This window comes from Amphiprion ocellaris, chromosome 23 (genome assembly GCF_022539595.1).
Source record: "Amphiprion ocellaris isolate individual 3 ecotype Okinawa chromosome 23, ASM2253959v1, whole genome shotgun sequence".
NCBI lineage: Eukaryota > Metazoa > Chordata > Actinopteri > Pomacentridae > Amphiprion > Amphiprion ocellaris.
The window spans coordinates 12,305,430-12,326,045 of record NC_072788.1 but is presented as its reverse complement, the minus strand read 5'-3'; the positions used below and the strand labels follow the sequence as shown (position 1 = coordinate 12,326,045).

Here is a 20,616-nt window from a genome sequence, read left to right as displayed (position 1 = left end):
TCACTTTAATCCCTCACTGATCTGTTTTCTAACATTTTGACAAAACATTTTAGGAAGTTTTCTTTTTCTGGAAAGACCCCATTCATTCATTTATTCGTGCAAAATGGTTCAGAGGCTACAAACATTTTAATTTCACTATGTTAATTTAGGGTTTTACAGCAAAAACAGCAGGTTATTGGATGATGTTAAAAGGTTTCCTCACCTTGACACCAGTTGTCATGGAGACAGACCTGGAGTTTCCCTGCCAGGTTTTTTTTAAAATCCTTGTTAGTGTCTGACTGAACCTCAGAGCAGCAGCTTGTGTAATTTAATTCCAGTCGAGATGAGAGGAGTATAAAAACCACAAAGCTTTGTTTGAACTGCAGTGAGGGATTTCCAAAACACACAGTGTTTATGTAGAGTGATGCAAAGAGAAATCATCATAACGTGGTTCAGTTTGTCTAGAATCCAGTCTGGTGTTATTTACCTGCCAAAACCATGAGATCAACAAGTGGAGTTTTGAGGTATTGACTTACTTCCTTTTAAAGCTGCTTTAGACGACTTCACTGTTTTACATAAAAAAAATAAATAAGAGTAAACTATTATGGATTAAGCTGCCCAACAGTTTGAAATGACGTGTACACAAATGCATCAATACCTAAGCAGTATAGTACTCTGCATTTGGCTTCTGACGCTTATATTTATTCACTTTTATTCGTGTCCTGGTGCATTGTGGTATTTCTGCTCTCAACCAAGTAAATGAACTGCAATAAGTACCAAGAACAGCACTCAGAGAGCGCAGTACTACGCCAAGGCTGCTCAGTCGTCGTATGATTTCCTATAGATAAGTCCCGATAAGTCTGCAGCGGTCGATTTGCACGATTTGTCGCAATGATACAGAAATCCATAACAAATCCATGGATCCAGACTATAAGCTGCATCACTGCCAAAATCTAATCATTTGGTCTTTGCGTCATTTCTGACCTTCCCTGAAAATTTCATCCAAATCTGTTCGTCCGTTTTTGAGTAATGTAGCTAACAGTCAGACAGACGGACAAACGTACGCCGATCATCACATAACTCCACCATGTTCCTTTTCCGAGTAATAAAAATGGACTTGAACACCAAAACTAGCTGGCAGGTTTGAAAAAAATCACCAAAATTACAATATTTATCAGACCCCGAAATTGTAAAAATAGCGAAAACTGTTGGATTTGGATTCTTTGGTCAGAAAAGGGGAACCAAACCTGACCCAAAAATCATGATTAAAAAAAAAACAAACAAACAAAAAAACTTTATTCTAAATGTCTCATTTTTTAAAAAATGTCAAATCTAAGCCTTTTGCTCAAACCATATTCTGTAAAAACTAGAAATTTTATACTGCAACTCTCAGCTGTGACTAACAATTAGGAAAGAAAATTTGTGGGACTTCTCAGCTGAACTAGATTGAACTGCAGGCTGTTTACACATGGAAGATAAGCCAAAAAAGTCTGCAAGTTGCTAAATATATATCAGAGTCACTGATTTTTCCCAGTTATGGTAACACCAGTGGACCAATGCTCACGTTAATTCCACTTTTTTCTTTTTTCTTTTAGGATTTCTGGCATTATAAATTTGTCATACTGCACAGCAAACATTTTCTGAGTTCTCTCTTCTTCTTTGTGGTTGTTCTGTTTCCGTAGAGGTGCTAGACTTTATGTTGCAGCCAAAAAATGAGCCGGTAGCAGAAAACAACCAGAAGCTGTTTGGGATTCAGAGGGTTAATTAATCTTGAAGTTATCTGACACACAGGTGAGACTGATGGATTAAAACCCAAATCTTTCCTCCGTAACTTCCACTGTTTATTTTAGTCTGGTACTTTTGCGTTCACGAGTCTTAAAACTAAACATTTAGAAGGAAACTTGGTTTAATTTGGGGGAACAAGCTTGTTATTCTTCATTGCCGTTGCCTTGCTCAAGGGCACATTAAACAGTTTATGGAAACAGTTACTCATTGGCTTCCCACATGCGGATTTTGCCAACACACAGCAGCTCTCTACCTGTATCTCATTACAGGTGTTACTCAAGTGGAACAGGAGATTTCCTAACGTGGAGCACAGTGTGTTTGCAGCAGTGGTTGCTGTGGGAGCCGGTGTCTGTATACAGACACACACCTACTGTACAGTCAACCATAGCGATCTAATCTGTAGACGTGTGAGTGTGCAGGTGTTTCATATTTATTATCCTCTGCCATTATCCTGTCATAAACCCAAAAAAGAGGGATTTCACCTCAGCTGGTCATGACTCAAATATGCCAACAAATACTGACTGGATCAGCATGAGATTTAATTCAGACACTTATGTTCCCCTCAAGGTGAATTGTGATAACTGTAGTGCCATCATTAATGCAAAACTTGAATTTGTAATTTGTTTTCTACATAAAAGATGGACATAATTTCTGAGTCTGAAAGGCGAATCTAATACAGAACCTGCATTCTTTCTAACAGCCAGCAGGGGGCGCCTCCTCTCAAAGTCAAATTGTATAAAAGTTCATGAGAAAATGAGAAACTTCTCGCTTAACATGTTTCCTCAGCAAACATTTTCCTGATCAGTTTATGCTCTGAATCATTTCAATCAATTCTCCTTCATTCCAGTTCGGTAGTTATTGTCCAATTTAGAGGAAAATAGACGATAAAGCAGGATATGTCATGGTTGCTTCATCCGTCTTTTACAGTCTGTGGGTTTATTACTGAATACATGTAGAGCTGTGTTTTGTGTGTACCAGCTAGCAGGTGTTAGCATGCTAACCATGGACTAAGGCTGCACAGTTAATGGAACTTTCATCACGATTTCAGTTCCCCCCCGAAAAAACTAACACGATCAACTGTGGTGTAACCTCCATCACACTGAAACTATGGCTTTAATCTCAACATACCTGCTAACCAGCTAATCATACTCTGGCCTGAGCCAATCCAGAACCTGCATTTCTTCAAACAGCCAGCAAGTGGCGACTCCTTTTGTTGCAAAATTAGGTCTGATTCCATTAAAGTCTAAGAAAAAAATGCTTAATTTTCACATTTTTTAGCTTAGTGAATAGTTTCATGATGTGCTTATGGTCTCAGTTGCTAGTTTTGTCCCAGTGTTTTTTTAATGTTGCATCTTTGATAAATCTCACATTAAATAGCCTCATTTTAGTTTTTCACAGTCATTGCTGTCAGATTTTACAATGCACGAAAATGACTGCATTTTTTAATTTTTATGGTTCTTAGTATTTATTCATTGTGCTTTTTAACTTGTGTATGGAAATGTGTGGTGTTATGACTGTTAGGAAACTGCTGTGGCACTGTAATTTCCTGCAAAGGATCATTAAGTTTATTTTAAATCTGACTCTGATGCAAAGCTTGTACATTAGCAGGAAAGTAGCTCAACATGGAAGGCTATTTGGGGTAATAATTTGACTACATAGCTCAAAAACGTTCATCTTACTCCATAGCTTGACAGTTTCAGCGAACACTCTCTCCTTCCTCAGAAGCGTCTCACTGACAGCTGATGTGTCAGCCTGCAGATTTTGACAGCCTGCATTTGCGTCACGCCCAGTAGAGTCGCCAGATGCGCCGGACCAACCACACCCACACCGTAATGGCATGTCATGGTGAGCCCAACGGACCCGACCATCCCACCAGGCATGCTGCATCCCCCGCCGTCCTATTTCCTCTGGAGTATGGTGTCCCAGGTGTGGGAGAGCATGAAGCCTCCCTCGTCCCCGTTCATGGCTCTCTCCTCCCGCCTCCTGATCTCCATCGCCTCCTTAATCCAGCGTTTCACTTTGTTTTCTTCCGTTCCGATGATTCTTGCCCCGTCCCAGTCCATAACATGACTGTTCCTTTTGCAGTGGTCAGATATTGCAGATTTGAGATTTTCCTGTAGTGCCTTTTCTTTCTGTGATCTTGTGAGTCGTGTTGCTGTTTCCTTTTCGCATTCCTTCTGATGTTCTTTTTTCCTTGTGTGAAATGTTCTCCCTGATGTATGTGTTATTGCAAGAGTTGCATGGTATCTCGTAAATGACATTGCACTTATTGTTCTGCTTGATATTGTCTTTTGGGTGCACTAGTTGTCTAAGTTTTATGTGTGGTTTTACGGCGGTGCCTATGTTGTGTTTTTCATGGTTCGTTGGATGGGTTCTGTTATTCCCCGGATATACGGTAATGTGACTATGGTGTCTCGTGACTGTTTAGTTTTTTGCTGTTTCTTTGCTTTCTGTTTGTTTTTTACCTGTTGTGTTCCTTTATTGATGGTCCACCTGGGCTACTGGCAGCGTGTGAGTGCTTGGCGGAGAGAGGGTCTCCTATGGCGAATCCCTCTTTTTGGCTGTAGATGATGTTGTTGAATTGGAAATAAGTAGACTTGGCAGTGAACTGTAATATGTTGTAAATGCCATGGACTGTGAGATTTGTGCGTTTGTGGAGTGTTTTGTCCTTGTGTAGACGTTCCCGGACTATGTGCAGGGTGACGTCTACCGGGGTTTTGGTGAATAAGGATACTACATCGTGTGAAATGAGGATCTCGTCTGTTTCTATTGTTGGGTTGTTGAGTTCTTTGGCCAGTTCTTTAGAATTTTTGCAGCGGTGTTCTGTAAGTCCAATAAGGGGTTTGATTATTTCTGCCAGTGCTTTGGATAGGTTGTATGTAACGGAGAGTTAGGTAAAGTTGGCAAGATATTCACAGATTCGGACTTCCGGCATCAATAACTCATGACATATACGTTGTAAAAACATAAACAATGCCCCTTTCAAATCGCTGTAAGCTAGACAATGTGCTACAAGGCCAGTTTTATCAAAAGTCATGTCTTTCAAGCTGCAGAAATAACATTGATGTCTATGAGCAGCTGGCTGTGCAACGAGTGAACAGGGACCGTCTGCAAATAGCAAAACCGCTGCAACAGCGAAGAGAGGCACTACACAAATATTCAATTACTTAACTTTTATACACTGTAGTGTCACCAAATTTACTGCAGCCATCAGTTGGCTTCTGCTGGTCATACTACAACACTTGGTTTGATATTAAGTACAAAATTTGAATTTTAAATAATTTTTATTGGTAAAAAAATTCATTAACTTCACTCTTACGTACTGTAGTGTCACCAAACTCACTGCTGCCATCAGTTGTCTCCTGACTGTCATAGTACAATGCTTGGTTCGATATTAAATACAAAATCTGAATTTCAAGGAATTTTTATTATTTTATTATTATTTTATTAGTGATAAAATTCAGTAACTTCCCTCTTATGTACTGCAGAAAGATTACACTGTCTAGCTATCAGTTGGCTCCTGTTGATCATACTACAACTCTTGGTTTGATATTTAACTATTTTTCATGATTTTAAGGATTTTTTTATTAGTATTGAAATTATTGTAATGTATCTCAAATATTTTTTGTTGTAACATATAAAAGTGCTCATCCATTTTTTTTGGTAGATTGTGGAACATTAATAACCAAAAGTAACAGAATTATATTTTATTTGGGCTGTTTATTGCCATGTGAAGTTGTACACACTATTTAGTGTGCATGCTTGTGTGTGAAGTTTAAGGATTATGAGTAAATTATCTTTGACGGCTCTTCTCTTTATGTATGTGGTGCTATATTTTTAGATCCACAGTGCACCTGTTTGTCCAAATACATGATACTGAATAGTAATGGAACTTGGAATCCTCACCAAAGAGAGGATCAGATAACACCAACATACCAAACTAAACTGATTAGACTGTCTCCTCAAGTACTGATGATTGGGAAGAAAGAAAATAAGATGCCTTCTTACAAGGATGCAGCGTTAACTGATTCATTTAAACCATAATGTTAAACAGCTAATAATATTTTCCAAGTTAAGGACTGTACGGACAATACTTGGAAGAAAAAACCTGAAGGTATGATCAGTAGGACCTTTTGATGGTTGGATGGAGTTTATTTTTTCTGCAGTGTTTAAGAGTGAAGTGATTGAATTTTATTTACTACAAAAATTCCTTAAAATTCAGATTTTGTTTTTAATATCAAACCAAGGGTTGTACTATGACAGTCAGGAGACAACTGATGGCAGCAGTGAGTTTGGTGACACTACAGTACATAAGAGTGAAGTTAATGAATTTTATTACCAATAAAAATTATTTAAAATTCAAATTTTGTACTTAATATCAAACCAAGTGTTGTAGTATGACCAGCAGAAGCCAATTGATGGCTCCAGTGATTTTGGTGACACTACAGTATGTAAGAGTGAAGTTATTGAATTTTATGACAAATAAAATAATAATAAAACAATGAAAATTCCTTAAAATTCAGATTCTGTATTTAGTGTCAAACCAAGAGCTGTAGTATGACCAGCAGGAGACAATTGATGGCTGCAGTAAATTTGGTGACACTACAGTGTATAAAAGTTAAGTAATTGAATATTTGTGTAGTGCCTCTCTTCGCTGTTGCAGCGGTTTTGCTATTTGCAGACGGTCCCTGTTCACTCGTTGCACAGCCAGCTGCTCATAGACATCAATGTTATTTCTGCAGCTTGAAAGACAGCGACTTTTGATAAAACTGGCCTTGTAGCACATTGTCTAGCTTACAGCGATTTGAAAGAGGCATTGTTTATGTTTTTACAACGTATATGTCATGAGTTATTGATGCCGGAAGTCCGAATCTGTGAATATCTTGCCAACTTTACCTAACTGCCTAAGTTGTCTACTATGGGTCGGAGTCTTTTTTGTGGATTTTTGTTGTACCGTATATTCGGGGGATGATGCTTGCTGTGGGTGTGAGATGATCGTATGCTTCCTGTGTTATTTTCTTGCTCTCCAGAAGTGGTTTTAGCAGGTCTTTCAGTATTTTCTTCTTTTTTTCTGTGGGATTATTCTTTAATATTATATCTGACCACTGCAAAAGGAACAATCATATTATGGACTGGGACGGGGCAAGAATCATCGGAACGGAAGAAAACAAAGTGAAACGCTGGATTAAGGAGGCGATGGAGATCAGGAGGCGGGCGGAGAGAGCCATGAACAGGGACGAGGGAGGCTTCATGCTTTCCCACACCTGGGACACCATACTCCAGAGGAAATAGGACGGCGGGGGATGCAGCATGCCTGGTGGGATGGTCGGGTCCGTTGGGCTCACCATGACATGCCATTACGGTGTGGGTGTGGTTGGTCCGGCGCATCTGGCGACTCTACTGGGCCGCAAATACCAGCTGTCAAAATCTGCAGGCTGACACATCAGCTGTCAGTGAGACGCTTCTGAGGAAGGAGAGAGTGTTCGCTGAAACTGTCAAGCAGATAAATAACATCTATCCATTCACCTAATGTCTGAACAAAAGAATCAGAAACTCAAATATTTTGACTACATTTATGTAAACTATTGTTCTATATCATGCTTATTTCTGTACAAATGCATTTTGCTAACAGTTATCTCCGTGCTCCTACAGGGTCACATCTTGCGTTTTTGTGTTTCCTGCTAAAGAATCCACTAAAACATTCTATCTGGGTGATGTGATCCCAGTGGCAGGAAGACCTCCTCATGTTGGACTACGGTTCTTCCTACCATTATGAAGGAACTGGTGAGTTGTCTTTCATTGTCTGTCTTGTATCCTTCGTCCTAACTCAGCTGGGATAGAGTCCAGCCCCCCTACAGAGGATTATAGATGATTATAGGTGTATATATGATGGATGGATTCAATCAAACCAGTATTTTCAGAGTAAAAATTATCTTTAGTTTCTATAAAAATAATCTTGATGAGTGGAACAAATCCTTTTCAGTAGGATACTCAAAAATGGACAGAACAGAGATTCGGAAAATCTGTATTTTATTTAGTAAAAAATTATAAATATAAAATTCTTGTATTTGTGTGGCTCTGAACTCTAAGTGCAAAAATCCTGATATGAGTTAAATGCCTCAGTGTCGGTGAGGAGTGAATAAATAATTAAAGTCTTTATAACAAACAGGAAATGAATTTTTACAAAGGAATCAACAGTATTACTGCTTATTGAATGAAAAACTGAGCCAAGCTGAGAGAAAATTACAAAATAACAGTAAGCTGCAGAGGTTCCAGTCGCAGGTCTGAGAACAGCGACGAAGGTTTAGGTGAACTTTCTGATGAAGCGCAGTTTGAGGTACGCGATGGTGAGGAAGCAGATGGTCATGATACACAGAGCCAGGTGGTTCTGCCAGAAGTCCCAGGAGGAAGAATCCACACCCTGCCCCTTCAGAATCTCCTCCCCAGTGCAACTAGAAACAAACCACAAAGGTTCCTGAGTAACCAGACAACTAACCAGGTCACTGGATGCTACTTTAATCTGTTGATGCTCTAACATGCTTTATCTCTGCAAGTGTGTAGGTGTTGATACAACTAACACATTTGATGATATTTGAATTAACAAGACACTAATTCAGTAGATAAATAACTGATGTTTCTTCCAGATCTCTGCTGACTGGATGAAGACTCCTAACTTTAGGTTTTCTGTGCCAGTCGCTCGGTTTGTTAGTTAGATGGTTACTAAAGTGAGGAAGTTAGTAGTGGGTCATTTAATTCATAGTTAAAGCGTGGCTCTTTCAGTTCTCTAACATTTGGTTAGAGGGAGCGTTTAGTTTGTGACTTACAGAGTGAGCTGGTCTGAATGACGGTTGGTTTTGTATTTGAATTAAAGCTAAGCTGGCTAGTTTATTAGTTAGTGAACTGTTTAGCTAGTTTCTCTCTTCATTTAGTTGGTTGTTGGCACAGATAGATAGATAGAAATAGATAGAAATATGAAACCAACTACCTGTCTAATAACTAACTTGCTCAGCTTTTACCCAAGTATAAAAACTATCTAACTGAGCAGCTCACTCTTAAAGTTAGCAACTAAAATACTAACTAGTTTACATTTTAGACAACCAATTAACTAAAATACCTGAGTTTAAATTAACTATTTAACTAGGAAAACCCACAGAAATGTATTGTAGAATTAACTATCAATACTACCTTTTTAGAAAAGTAATATGAAAATAAGATTAATAACCACCTTGGATTTAGGTAAACTAACCAACCATGTGAGTAGGTCATGAGATAAGTTCATGTATCATATCTACCATCTAACTATTGATTAGACTCATCATAATTCCACAGGGTTTGTTGAATGTGTTTCTTACTGGGTCGTCACGTTTAATTCCTCACAGAAGTTCAGTCCAGTGAACTCGTTGATCTGCAGAGCCTGAAGAGAAGCACACAAATACACAATTATAACTTCCACAAATCATCGCATACGGTGTTTTATCTTCTAATCCTACGCTGAGGAGAAAATAAAAACGTGTGAAAACTTCCTTGACTACTTCTATTGCTCTAACCACAAAAGGATTTTCCAACGAGTCGATTACAGAAGCAAGAACCTGAATTTAATTACTTACCGTGTAGCCATATCTCGGTATACTCAAGTATTTTAACCAAGCGAGCCAGCTGACGATGGATGGAAGATTCACCAGCAGACCTGCAAAGATCTGCAGAGAAGGACAGATAGAGAACATACTGAAACGTCCAGAGGCAGGGCTTCAAACTGCGACCTTTTTTGAAAGTATGCAAGTTAAAATGTCAAGTGGTTGTATTTTGCGAGTGCATGATGACGACTAAGATGTAATTGTGTTGTTGTAACTGGCACAGGCAGCTACTGCGCTAACCACAGTAGTGGAAAATAGTACTTTTAGAACTTTGGTGTTCTGCGGTAATGTGGTCTTCTTGGGAAATGTGGAGCATTTAGTTTAGTTTTATTTAGTTATTTAGTTTCATCTGCAACAAATCTGACATTAGAATGCCCTTGTTTATCTCTTTTCAAAGTAATTTTTGGTCACACATCTGTCTGAGCACTGCAGCTACTAAACAGCTGCTACCTCAGCCTGCAGTGTGGGGCGTTTAGGGAACATCGGTAAATTGTAGAGTCTATCACTAAGAAGATGTACAGCAAGTGATGTGTTTTGTCTGTGACGAGATGTTAGGTGCGATCAAATAAGAAGAAGTTCGTCTGGAGCCTTGAGATGTGGAAGATTGTGATGGGAATCAAGATGATCCTCATTTTTAACTTGAAAACAACCTTCACTTGTGCCTGTTTTCCCAGTTTCTTACCATGAAATGAACAAATGAATAAAAACAGTTGCTAATCAACCGAACCGACCGTTCAACAAAAACCAGTAAGGCGACAGAAGCTGCAGAAATGCCAACATTTCTGAGCTCGTGTCCGTGCGCCTCACCATCATGAAGACGCAGGCGATGGTCATGAAGATGTTGGCGATGGCGACAACCGTCTGGTCAGCAGAGATGGCCAGAGCCATGGATGTGGCCGTGTAGGAGACCAGAGCGACGGAGAACATGAAGAGGAAGAAAGCCTCGGCTGTGGCCTTAAAACCTGCAAAACAAAATCAAGGCTAAGACTCTAGAGTACTATGAAGTATGGAGAATCACCTGGCTAATTTAAATATTAAAGCTAAAGCTCTACAGTATTATTAATTATAGAGATTAACCTATTTTCAAAAAATGAACTAAAGTATTATTAATTATTGAGCCTGACTTGGCTAATTTAAATATTCAGGCTAAGATCTTACAGTATTAATAATTATAGACAGTAACCTGATTAATTTAAACATTAAGACGTAGGCTCTATGATATTATTATAGAGATTAACCTGACTAATTTAAATAATACAAATAAAAACCTAGAATATTATTAATTCTAGAGATTAACCCAACTACTTTTAATATTCAGGCGAAGACCTTACAGTATTATTAATTGTGCAGATCGACTTGAGTAATTAAAACATTAAGGCAAAGACTGTACTGCATTATTAATTGTGGAGATTAACCGGACTAATTTTGAACTAAAGTTACGACTACAAAAACACACGATGACCCAACACATCCGAGGTTTCCCTGGATGCCCTGTGTGCTAGCTGTCTCGTGGTAAACAGAGCGTATTGTGCGTCTCCACCCACCGATCATGAAATACGCCACGCAGCTGAAGACGATGGCGGGGATGGTCCTCAGCGTGATGATGTCGGACAGGATCTTGGACAGGAAATAGATGGACACCCTGTAGTAGCCGCTGATGTACTCATGACTGCAGAAAGATGAAGACAAAGAGCCACAGTGTCGATTGTGAGTGAATTTACTTCTACTTGGATCATATTTATTGCTATTTCTGCCACTACTGGTAATGTTAGAATTAACACAGCTATTGTACTCTTTATAGAAAATGGTGCAAGTGATGCTTTTATTTCTTTAAATTTGTAAATTTCAAGTCAGATGTAACCGTCTGAACTAGGAGCAGTTTGTGGATGTTTTATGCTCCTGGCATGTTTTTACTCATAAAAAGAAAAACATGGAAGTTACATGTCTTTGATTATTCATTTCACAAAAACACTTGGAATCAGCATGTCCAACATTTTTCCACATGTCCTTCAGTTTTACTGCAAAAAAACAGTAAAAACAACAACCTGTGGCCCTGCATTTGATATTTTACAGTATTTTAATACTTCAGTGTTTAAAATTGGTTTCCATGTTTGTTCCCTCTCTGCTCCATGTAAACACTGCCTGTAGTTCAGCTGAAAAATCTCTGAATTTTTGTCACATGGTTGTTGGTCACAAATGAATCACTTGTTGGTTGCTCCAAGGAGCACAGAATTTTTGTTTTCTACAGAATCTGGTTTGTGCAAGTGGTTTGTTTCTGCCAAATCCTTTAAATGAGACATGTAGATAAAGTGATTTCGATGAAATAGCACAATTTTAAGCTTAGATTTGAGTAATTTTTCCAACAAAATTGTAATTTACTATCATAAAAGGTGTAATTTTGCCTTTTAAAAAAAGATTAAGCACAGAGGTCTATGAAGATCTAAAAATTCAACATAAAACCAATAAAACAAAGTGCGTAGTTGCTGTATATTAATTCACTTTTTTGCATTTCATTGTTTAGCTTTGAGTTTTAAATAATCAAATGGATTTAAATTCATTGTGACACAACATGAGGATGTGTACTAAGATGTATTTCACTGCTGTCCTGTAGGGGGCAGCATCAAACTGAAGGTACGATGTTACAACTTTATTTTTATGTGGAAAGAATAACAGTATAATTTAGGAAACATCTTCCCTTTATCTGTGGAACTGAAGTGAAAACTTTGCCCCAAGTCTGGGTGCTAAGTGGGAGTCAGGACTTTTTCTTGTTGCACGTTTTGCTTCCCACACTCCTGTCAGTGATGGGATTTCAAAATAAGGGAAATTCCAGTGATGCGTCAACCAATCGTATGCTTTTGTTTCACCATTTCCACCACTGATCTCCGGCAGAAGAAGAAAAACTGAGTATTGTAGAGTTAAGTTTTTCTTCTTTGTTCAGTGTAGCCTGAGCCAATCAACACTGAAGTTCTCTTTATATTAAACAAATAAAACGTGCAGGGAGGCATGTCAACATGGTTCTATGTAGGAGTTGTTCTTAATTTTGACACCAACATTTTTGTTTGTACTAAAAATGTATTGGTTATTAACTAGCTATTGGCATTCTTCTTACGCTAATAATCGATATTTGCACTGCACTGAAAATAAAAACATTGGTTGACCCTTGATGTTAAATTAGTTCTTTGAAGTTTCGTTTGTGTGTCAGACCCACGTGAAGAGTTTCCTCTCTGTGATGAAGAGTTCGGCAGACGACAGGGAGCTGAAACACTGATTCACCGTCACGAAGAAGAGAGCGCCAAACCTGAAAACATAGTGAATAATCTGATATAACACCAGAATAAAACAATTTAGCCAACAAACGTGACATTTTTCACACAGCATTTACACGGCGGGAACTGTTCGTAGTGGAAGGGTCATTCTGCCTCAATTCACTGAACGTTTCACACTTGACCGGCTTCAGTTTGACAGATTGTTTTTTTTAAAGTGGTGATTATTGATTGAGTTGACCATGTGTCAAATCTGGGGTCAAGGGGAACATTAGTCCTTGAGGTAAATATTCTTAAAGAAGCTGGGGTTGCGTCAATTTTTGCGTCATTTTCTTCCCCGAGCGTTGTTCAAAGTGCCATAACGTGAGAAATAATGTAGCTGAAGTCCTGGAACTGCAGGTTCATTAATATTTACAAATGATCTTCAATGGTACAACAGTGCAAACCAGTTATATGATGGTGCAAATTTGGTCAAAAAAAGTTGAAAATTTCAATATTCCACCAGCCATAAAACCTTTATTTTTCACCTAAGAGGCTGATTTCTTTCCATTTTTTTTTTTTTTTTTTTTTTTTTGCATTTATGGCCAATATTAGGATGATTACTGAGCTGGTATGATGGTGAAACCACTCCAAAAGTGGTCTCAAATGGAAGACTAATACAATATTGTAAGTAAAATCATGGTTTTCCAACTCATAGGGCTTCAAACTATTTTATGAAAACTCTTACCATCAGCAAACACGTATTTGCCAACAAAATTCTAGTGAATTGAGCTGGAATGACCCGATAGTATTACGATTATGTCTCCTCCTGTTAGATCTCCTGGCATGCTACAGTTGGCCCAGAAAAGAACAAATCACCTGTTCTGAATTCCGCTTTCATTCTCCTGGACGTTGAAGAAAATGGCGCCTATGACCAGAGCGAGGAAGAGCGTCACCGCCAACTGAACGGAGTGAAAACACGGAGCGGTGAGTAGCTGTGGAGTCAGTCAATGATAGAAATCAGACACGAGTTTGCTTGATGCTCCAACCTGAGCGACGGAGGTCTGAGGGTTGAGCATGAGGTTGCGGAACGTTCTCTTGAGAACCCATCTGAACTGCGTCAGGAAGCTGGTGTTGTAGGTGATGGTTCTGGAGCGAACAGTGGTAGTTGGCTTTCCCTCAATGATCCTTTCTGAGACGCAGAAGGTGGCAAAAGTTGAAATTTGCACAATTTGTCGAAAATGCCAAGAGTTTTGTTGTGTTACCTGTAAAGTTACAACTCTTTGCAGTCGTATGGTGTCTTTTGGTGGGTTGTTCTGCATGTCTTTGTGTTCATTTAGTGTCTCTTACTGGTCAATGTGCTGCTTTTGCTGGTTGTTTTGACCTCTTTGTGGTTGCTCTGTGTCTCTTTGTGGCCATTGCCTATTTTCTTCTGGTTGTTTTGCATCTCCATGTGACTGTTTTGTGTGTCTTTGTGTTCATGTAATTTCTCCCTGTAGTCAATTTACATCTCTTTTTGGTTATTTTTTGCATTTCTCTGAGGTTGTTTTGTCTTTTTTTCACTTAATATCTCTTGGTGGTGAACTTGGGATTGTTTTGCCTGTCTTTTTGGTCATTTTTTGTCTTTGTGTTCAGTTTCTGTGTATTTTTAGTCATTTTGTGTGTCTTTGTGGCTGTGTAGTGTTTTTTTGTGGTCATTTTCCATTTCTTTACAGTTGTTCTGCATGTCTTTGTGTTCATTTAGTGTTTCATACTGGTCAGTGTGCTTTTTTACTGGCTGTTTTCCATTTTTTGCGAGTCTTTGTGTTCACTTAAATTCTCTTTGTGATCAAATTGTGGTTATTTGCTTGTCTATTTGGCCATTTTTGTCTCTTTGTGGTCAGTTTGTGCTTGTTTTTAGTCATTTAGCATGCATTTTTGGTTGTTTTATCTCTGTGGTAATTTTTAATTTCGTTGTGGTTGCATTTCATTTCTTTGTTTTCATTTATTGTCACTTTCTGGTTCCATGTGTATCTTTTGCTGGTTGTTTTGCATCTCTTTTTGGTTGGTCATTTTGCATTCTTTTGTGTTTCTTTGCGGTCATTTTCCATCTTTTCAAGGTTGTTTTGCGTGTCTGTGTTCACTTAATGTCTCTATGTAGTCGTTTTGTGTGCGTTTTTAATCATTTTGCACCTTTAAGGTTGTTTGTCGTGTCTTTTAGGTCATTTTGTGTCCCTGTGCTTGTTCTGTGTGTCTTTGTTTTCATTTATTGTGTCTTTCTGGTCAGTGTGTGTATTTGCTGGTTGTTTTGCACGTCGTCGTCATTTTGCATTTCTTTGTGTGGTCATTTTGTGTCTCTGGTTACTGTGCGTGTATTTTGTCACTTTCCATTTCATTGTGGCTATTTTTAGTCATTTTACGTGTCTGTATGGTTATTTTACATGTCTAATAGGCCATATTGTGTCTTTTTGTGGTTGTTGTGCATGTCTTTGTGTTTATTTAGTGTCTGTTGGTAGTTCAATGTGCATCTTTTAGTGGTTGTTTTCCATTGTTTCCTGGTTGTTTTGCACCATTTTGTATATCCATGTGTTTGTGTACTTGTCTTTTAGGTTTTTTGTGTCTCTTTGTGATTGTTTTGTTTCTCTTTGCAGCCATTTTCCATAGTTGTGTGGCCGTTCTGTATTTTATCTAGTTGTTTTGCATATGTTTGCAACATGCTGCAATTCGTAGTGGTTGTTTTGTGCCTTTTGTCGCCGTTTTGCACGGCTTTCTGGTCATTTTATTTTGTCTTCGGCATTTCGTTGTGGCTGCATTTTTGCACCTTTATGTGGTTATTTTGTCTCTTAGTGGTTATTTTCCATGTTTTGGTGGTTGGTACACCTTTGTTTGTGGCTGTTTTGTGTCTCTGTGGTCGTTTTCTGTCTCTTTGTGGTTATTGTGTGTTCATTTTTAACCTTTTCTGGTTATTTGGCCTCTCCCTGTTGTTGTTTTACTTGATTTTGCAGTTGTTTAGTGTCTCTTTGTAGTAATTTTGCATCTCATGATGGCCATTTTCCGTATCTTTATGATTGTTTGCACGTCTTTGTGCTTGTTTTGCTTCTGTTTGCAGTCGCTTTTCACCTCAACATGATGTTTTTTCCATCTCTGTACAGGTTTTGGTTCTCTGTGGTCACTTTGCATCCTTTTGAGGACATTTTGTGTCTCTTTATGGTCTGGGTTCAGATTCTGACTTTTGTTATCTTCAGCACTTATTGCTCCTCATTCCTGGCTTCAGCTGATGTTCTTATTATAGCTCTGAACCCTCATTATTTCCTCAAACCACACTGTTGATGTTCTGGAAAGGGAACTGTCAACTGTGTAAAAACCTCTTGTTGGGGAGGCATTTTCTCAGCTCCTTGGAAAGTAAATTTAAACTGCATTTGCATCAAGTTAAAGTCAGATGAAGTGCTTTTGTTTAAGGAATCTACTAAGATTTTTGGAGGTGTATTTGTTCGTGGCATTCATTTTTGCCATCTTGATGTCTAAAGCAGTCTCAGACACCTCAGTGCACATGAAAACACTTGTGTACCTACCCAGCTCTGCTTTGGTCTGATTGAAGTAGGAGCAGCTTCGATATTCCTCCACCAGTTTGTCCTCGATTCCTCGTCTGGACATCGATATAGAGTCTGGATCTGGTTCTGGTTCTGGTTCTGGACAAACAAAGAAGCATTTAAAATCAGGTCTAAATTTAGCTACAATACAGAAATTACTGTCGGGTTGGGGGACCAGAAAATGTAGAGGGTTTTGTCTCATTTGTTGCATATTTACTTTTTGTGCCACAATGTGACCACAAGGGTTGTGTTTTTGCCAGTTTTTGATCAGGACTACACATCAGGGCACAGTGACAGCAGCTCTGGATAGTATAAGCACAAAGTTTGGAAGAAGAGCAGACAGAGTTAGTCAGGACTGAACACTGTCCAATTTTTTTTCACAGTCCAGAGTTGAATTCACTTTATTCTGTAGAATTTACTCAGAGTTTGACCTGTAGCGCCCCCTGGTGTGTTTGTTTCCATATGAAACTGTTGCTTATCTAACTAAAGTCTGAATCGTATCATGCAGCTCTCAGAACCTCAGAATATGTGAAATTAGAAGTTTAGAAGTGCTGCTGTTGTTTTGTCTTGACTTAAGTTACTGTTGTGATATTTGGTGGAGATTTACGATGTTAAAACAAAAGTAACAGTTTTTAAAGTCAAATATTTTTAGCAACAAATGAAACGTGCAGCCTGTACATCAGATCTAGTCATGAAATTATAAAACTCACTTTTGAGCTTTTATTCAGATTCAGTGCTACAGAAACTTCAGACTGACTTTCTCTTCAGCTTATTAGTTCTTCAACCTGCAATATCTTCCTTCATGTTTGGAGCATGAAAACAAGTTGTACATTCTCTTGATTAGCAACTCAAAGTAAAAACAAAAAATACTAAAATGGCAGCTGAAAAACTACTCTTAGTGCAATCACACTTTTTTTGGTGGCTATGGTACAGCTGGTAGAGTTCAGAGAGTTTTTGCCAGTTTTTTTTTTTGGAATGACTGTATAAAATTTTAACATGAAGAAAAAAAAGCACTTATAACAATGAAATGTAGATTAAAATGCAGAATTTTTACTTATGACTATTTCATGACTTTGGTATCAGGAAAGGCAGAACCTTTACTGACTGTCAGCAAAGAAAAACTGCAGGTGACACACGTGAGGCTTATTCTGGATATATACTGGAAACATCCACTGTGAATGTGGCTACACACCTCTAACATTCAAACTGGGAATGTTGTCAAACTTGAAACGGCTGTGTTTACTTGAATCACAGCATGCCAGGACAGGGTACAGCAAACTGAAACTGATGAAGATCTCACTGGCAAAAACAATAAAACAGATGTTTTTCAGCCACAAAGCTTTGCTCATGTCCAAACTTGAAGAACAATGGCTCATACAATTAAAAGAAGTCACTATATAAAGTGAAAACCGCAGATTTAAGTCTGCAGACTTTGGGTGAAGATGCTGCCAAACCAGCTGACTGAAGGCTATAATGTTAGCTTGAATGAGATCAACGCTGATGATCCTCCCTCCTCTCCAACAGAGTCCAGGTCTGACGGTAGATTTCCTGCCTCCTCCTCTTTCACAGATCTGCCAGCTGAGGGATTGATGTCATCACAACGCTGCAAAGTATAAGAGCTGACAAACCCAGCTGATGAAAATCAGTGTGCAAAGGTTGAAGGAAAAAAACTTGGGTGTGGCCTCCTATGTGATGCTTTAATTTGCTATGGAGGAAGTAAAAAAACTGCAGACGTCTGCAGTTGCTGAGAGGTGAAATGGCAGAGAGAGGAAATCAGTCGAATTCACAAAAATTCTCTCGTCCGATCTGTCTGGATCTACTGAAGGATCCGGTGACTACTTCCTGTGGACACAGCTACTGCATGAACTGCATTAAAACACACTGGGATGGACAGGATGGAAGGGGAACCTACAGCTGCCCTCAGTGCGGGAAGACTTTCACACCAAGGCCTGTCCTGGAGAAAAACATCATGCTAGCAGAGATGGTGGAGGAGCTGAAGCAGACTGAACTCCAAGCTGCTGCTGCTGCTGATCACTGCTATGCTGGACCTGAAGATGTGGCCTGTGATGTCTGCACTGGGAGGAAGAGGAAGTCCATCAAGTCCTGTTTAGGTTGTGTGGCGTCTTATTGTGAGCAGCACCTCCAACCTCACTATGACTCACCTCCATTGAAGAAGCACAAGCTGGTGGAGCCCTCCAAGAACCTCCAGGAGAACATCTGCTCTCGTCATGATGAGGTGATGAAGATTTTCTGTCGCACTGATCAGCAGTCTCTCTGTTATCTCTGCACAATGGATGAACATAAAGGCCATGAAACAGTCTCAGCTGCAGCAGAAAGGACGGAGAAGCAGAAGGAGCTCGAAGTGAGTCGACTAAACATCCAGCAGAGAATCCAGGACCGAGAGAAAGATGTGAAGCTGCTTCAACAGGAGGTGAAGAACATCAATGGCTCTGCTGATAAAACAGTGGAGGACAGTGAGAAGATGTTCACCGAGATGATCCGTCTCATCCAGAAAAGAAGCCGAGATGTGAAGCAGCAGATCAGATCCCAGCAGGAGGCTGAAGTGAGTCGAGTCAAAGAGCTTCAGGAGAAGCTGGAGCAGGAGATCAGTGATCTGAAGAGGAAAGATGCTGAGTTGAAGCAGCTCTCAGATACACAAGATCACAACCAGTTTCTCCACAACTACCCCTCAGTGTCAGCACTCAGTGAGTCCACACACTCATCCAGCATCAACATCCATCCTCGGAGATACTATGAGAAAGTGACAGCAGCTGTGACAGAGAGCAGAGACAAACTACAGGACATTCTGAGGGACACACGGACAAACATCTCACCGACGACCACTGACGGGGACGTTTTCCTGTCAAATTCTCAGCCAGAACCAAAGACCAGAGCTGGATTCTTAAAATATTCACAAAAAATCACACTGGATCCAAACACACCACACAGATGGCTGTTATTATCTGAAGGAAACTCAAAAGTAACAGCAATGAAAAAACCTCAGTCTTATCGTGATCATCCGGACAGATTCACTGGATGTTGGCAGGTTCTCAGTAAAGAGAGTCTGACTGGACGTTGTTACTGGGAGGTGGAGTGGAGAGGAAGAGCAGCTGATGTAGCGGTCGCATACAAGAATACCAGCAGAGAAGGACGGTCAGGTGAATGTCGATTTGGATTAAATGACAAATCTTGGGCTCTGCGCTGTCACAAAAACGGTCATACGTTTTGGTACAACAAAATCAGAACTCTTGTCTCAGGTCCTCCTTCCTCCAGAATAGGAGTTTATCTGGATCACAGTGCAGGTATTCTGTCTTTCTACAGCGTCTCTGGGACCATGACTCTCCTCCACAGAGTCCAGACCACATTCACTCAGCCAACACATGCTGGACTTTACCTTTGGGATATGGACGACACTGTTAAATTCATTCAACTGAAATAGACAGAGTTTTTTAATGGACAGCTGGTTAAAATGTGTTTCAGTTTCCAGTAGATCCTCTGTCAGTCGCACTTTATGGACGGTACTTAAACACCTTCTCGTCTGCTGTTTTGTTGATGTTGCAGTTTGTTGTGTGTGCGATCCCTCCAGTGTCTGTCATGATGGCTTTTATTCACATTGTCCACATGAAAATGGAAACTCTGTGCGCCACGTTTCCTGAGTGTTTGTATGTTGGTGATTCTCTTCTACTTCGTGGGCCGTCACAAAGAAATCAGCAGACCTTCTTTTATCACATGAAACATAAAACTACATTTACTCTGAATGGTTTGGCAGAACAAATGTTGGTGCTTAAACTGCTGTACAGATGAGGTCATGTAAACTGTAATGATTGTGGTGATTATCGATTGGTCAATATTTTGTTGTATGTAACTGATATTGTGAGTCAAACACACTGACTGTGTGGATGAAATTAATCTGTGCTTGAAATCACTGAACAAGCTTCAAATACTGATTTAATGTGGGGAAAAAACTGATCAATAAAGCTGTTGTTTGTCACAAAACTACTTGTCTTTAACTGCGTTCTGTGTGAAATGTTAAAAAAGGATTTAAAGCATTGTTTTTATGTGAAGTGTGCAGAGGTGAGTAATACTTTTTTTTTAAAACAGCATCATTCATGATGAAAAATATAGAGCTAGATGTTGCGTTTCCCAGTTTGACCTGATGGTGGTGCTGTTCTACCATTTATTGTATGTGTTTTCTATTAGTTGGGCTATGACAGCAGCAATGGAGAAGAACTTGAGTACTCGTTTAAAAGCAGATTAGGAAAATGGACAAAATATGTCCAGTTATTCTCCCGAGAGAAGTCAAAACTGACTATGAATTTCATGCAGTTCCTCATCTACCTCAACTCTGCTGCTATAAACCCACAAGTAGTTTTTTAGATTAAATTTGAAACTGGTGAAGCCAAAAGA

At 39.2% G+C, this 20,616-nt stretch overlaps 2 protein-coding genes across 6 annotated transcripts in view; one reads left to right on the top strand and one right to left on the bottom strand.

The window, feature by feature from the left end:
* The first annotated feature begins 1,659 nt into the window (after positions 1-1,659).
* Positions 1,660-20,199, top strand: LOC111566006 (tripartite motif-containing protein 16-like). 2 transcript variants are annotated; one of them, XM_055007711.1, is made up of 4 exons: positions 1,660-1,770; positions 7,417-7,548; positions 13,477-13,627; positions 17,779-20,199. In XM_055007711.1, exon 4 carries the CDS (start codon positions 17,966-17,968, stop codon positions 19,646-19,648), a length of 1,683 nt encoding a protein of 560 aa, XP_054863686.1. In that variant the 5' UTR covers positions 1,660-1,770; positions 7,417-7,548; positions 13,477-13,627; positions 17,779-17,965; the 3' UTR covers positions 19,649-20,199. The 2 variants fall into 2 exon arrangements, with proteins under 2 accessions (XP_054863686.1, XP_054863685.1); XM_055007710.1 differs by lacking the exon at positions 1,660-1,770 and having other exon boundaries at positions 6,473-7,548.
* The window catches only part of LOC111566005 (broad substrate specificity ATP-binding cassette transporter ABCG2-like), a 28,280-nt gene continuing 15,441 nt past the window's right edge, over positions 7,778-20,616 (bottom strand). For 3 of the 4 annotated variants that reach the window (XM_055007707.1, XM_023266355.3, XM_055007708.1), the window contains 9 exons: positions 16,192-16,308; positions 13,690-13,832; positions 13,520-13,602; positions 12,607-12,696; positions 10,943-11,067; positions 10,206-10,360; positions 9,372-9,461; positions 9,117-9,178; positions 7,778-8,216 (listed from right to left, as the gene is read on the bottom strand). In XM_055007707.1, coding sequence (XP_054863682.1) covers positions 8,069-8,216; positions 9,117-9,178; positions 9,372-9,461; positions 10,206-10,360; positions 10,943-11,067; positions 12,607-12,696; positions 13,520-13,602; positions 13,690-13,832; positions 16,192-16,308 — 1,013 coding nt within the window. In that variant the 3' untranslated portion in view covers positions 7,778-8,068. The remainder of the gene's footprint in view (positions 8,217-9,116; positions 9,179-9,371; positions 9,462-10,205; positions 10,361-10,942; positions 11,068-12,606; positions 12,697-13,519; positions 13,603-13,689; positions 13,833-16,191; positions 16,309-20,616) is intronic. The other variant, XM_023266358.3, reaches the window with a different exon arrangement.

Bases quoted from the DNA above. Each gene is read 5' to 3' on its own strand.
- LOC111566006 (XM_055007711.1), top strand. From the start codon at position 17,966: ATGGCAGAGAGAGGAAATCAGTCGAATTCACAAAAATTCTCTCGTCCG.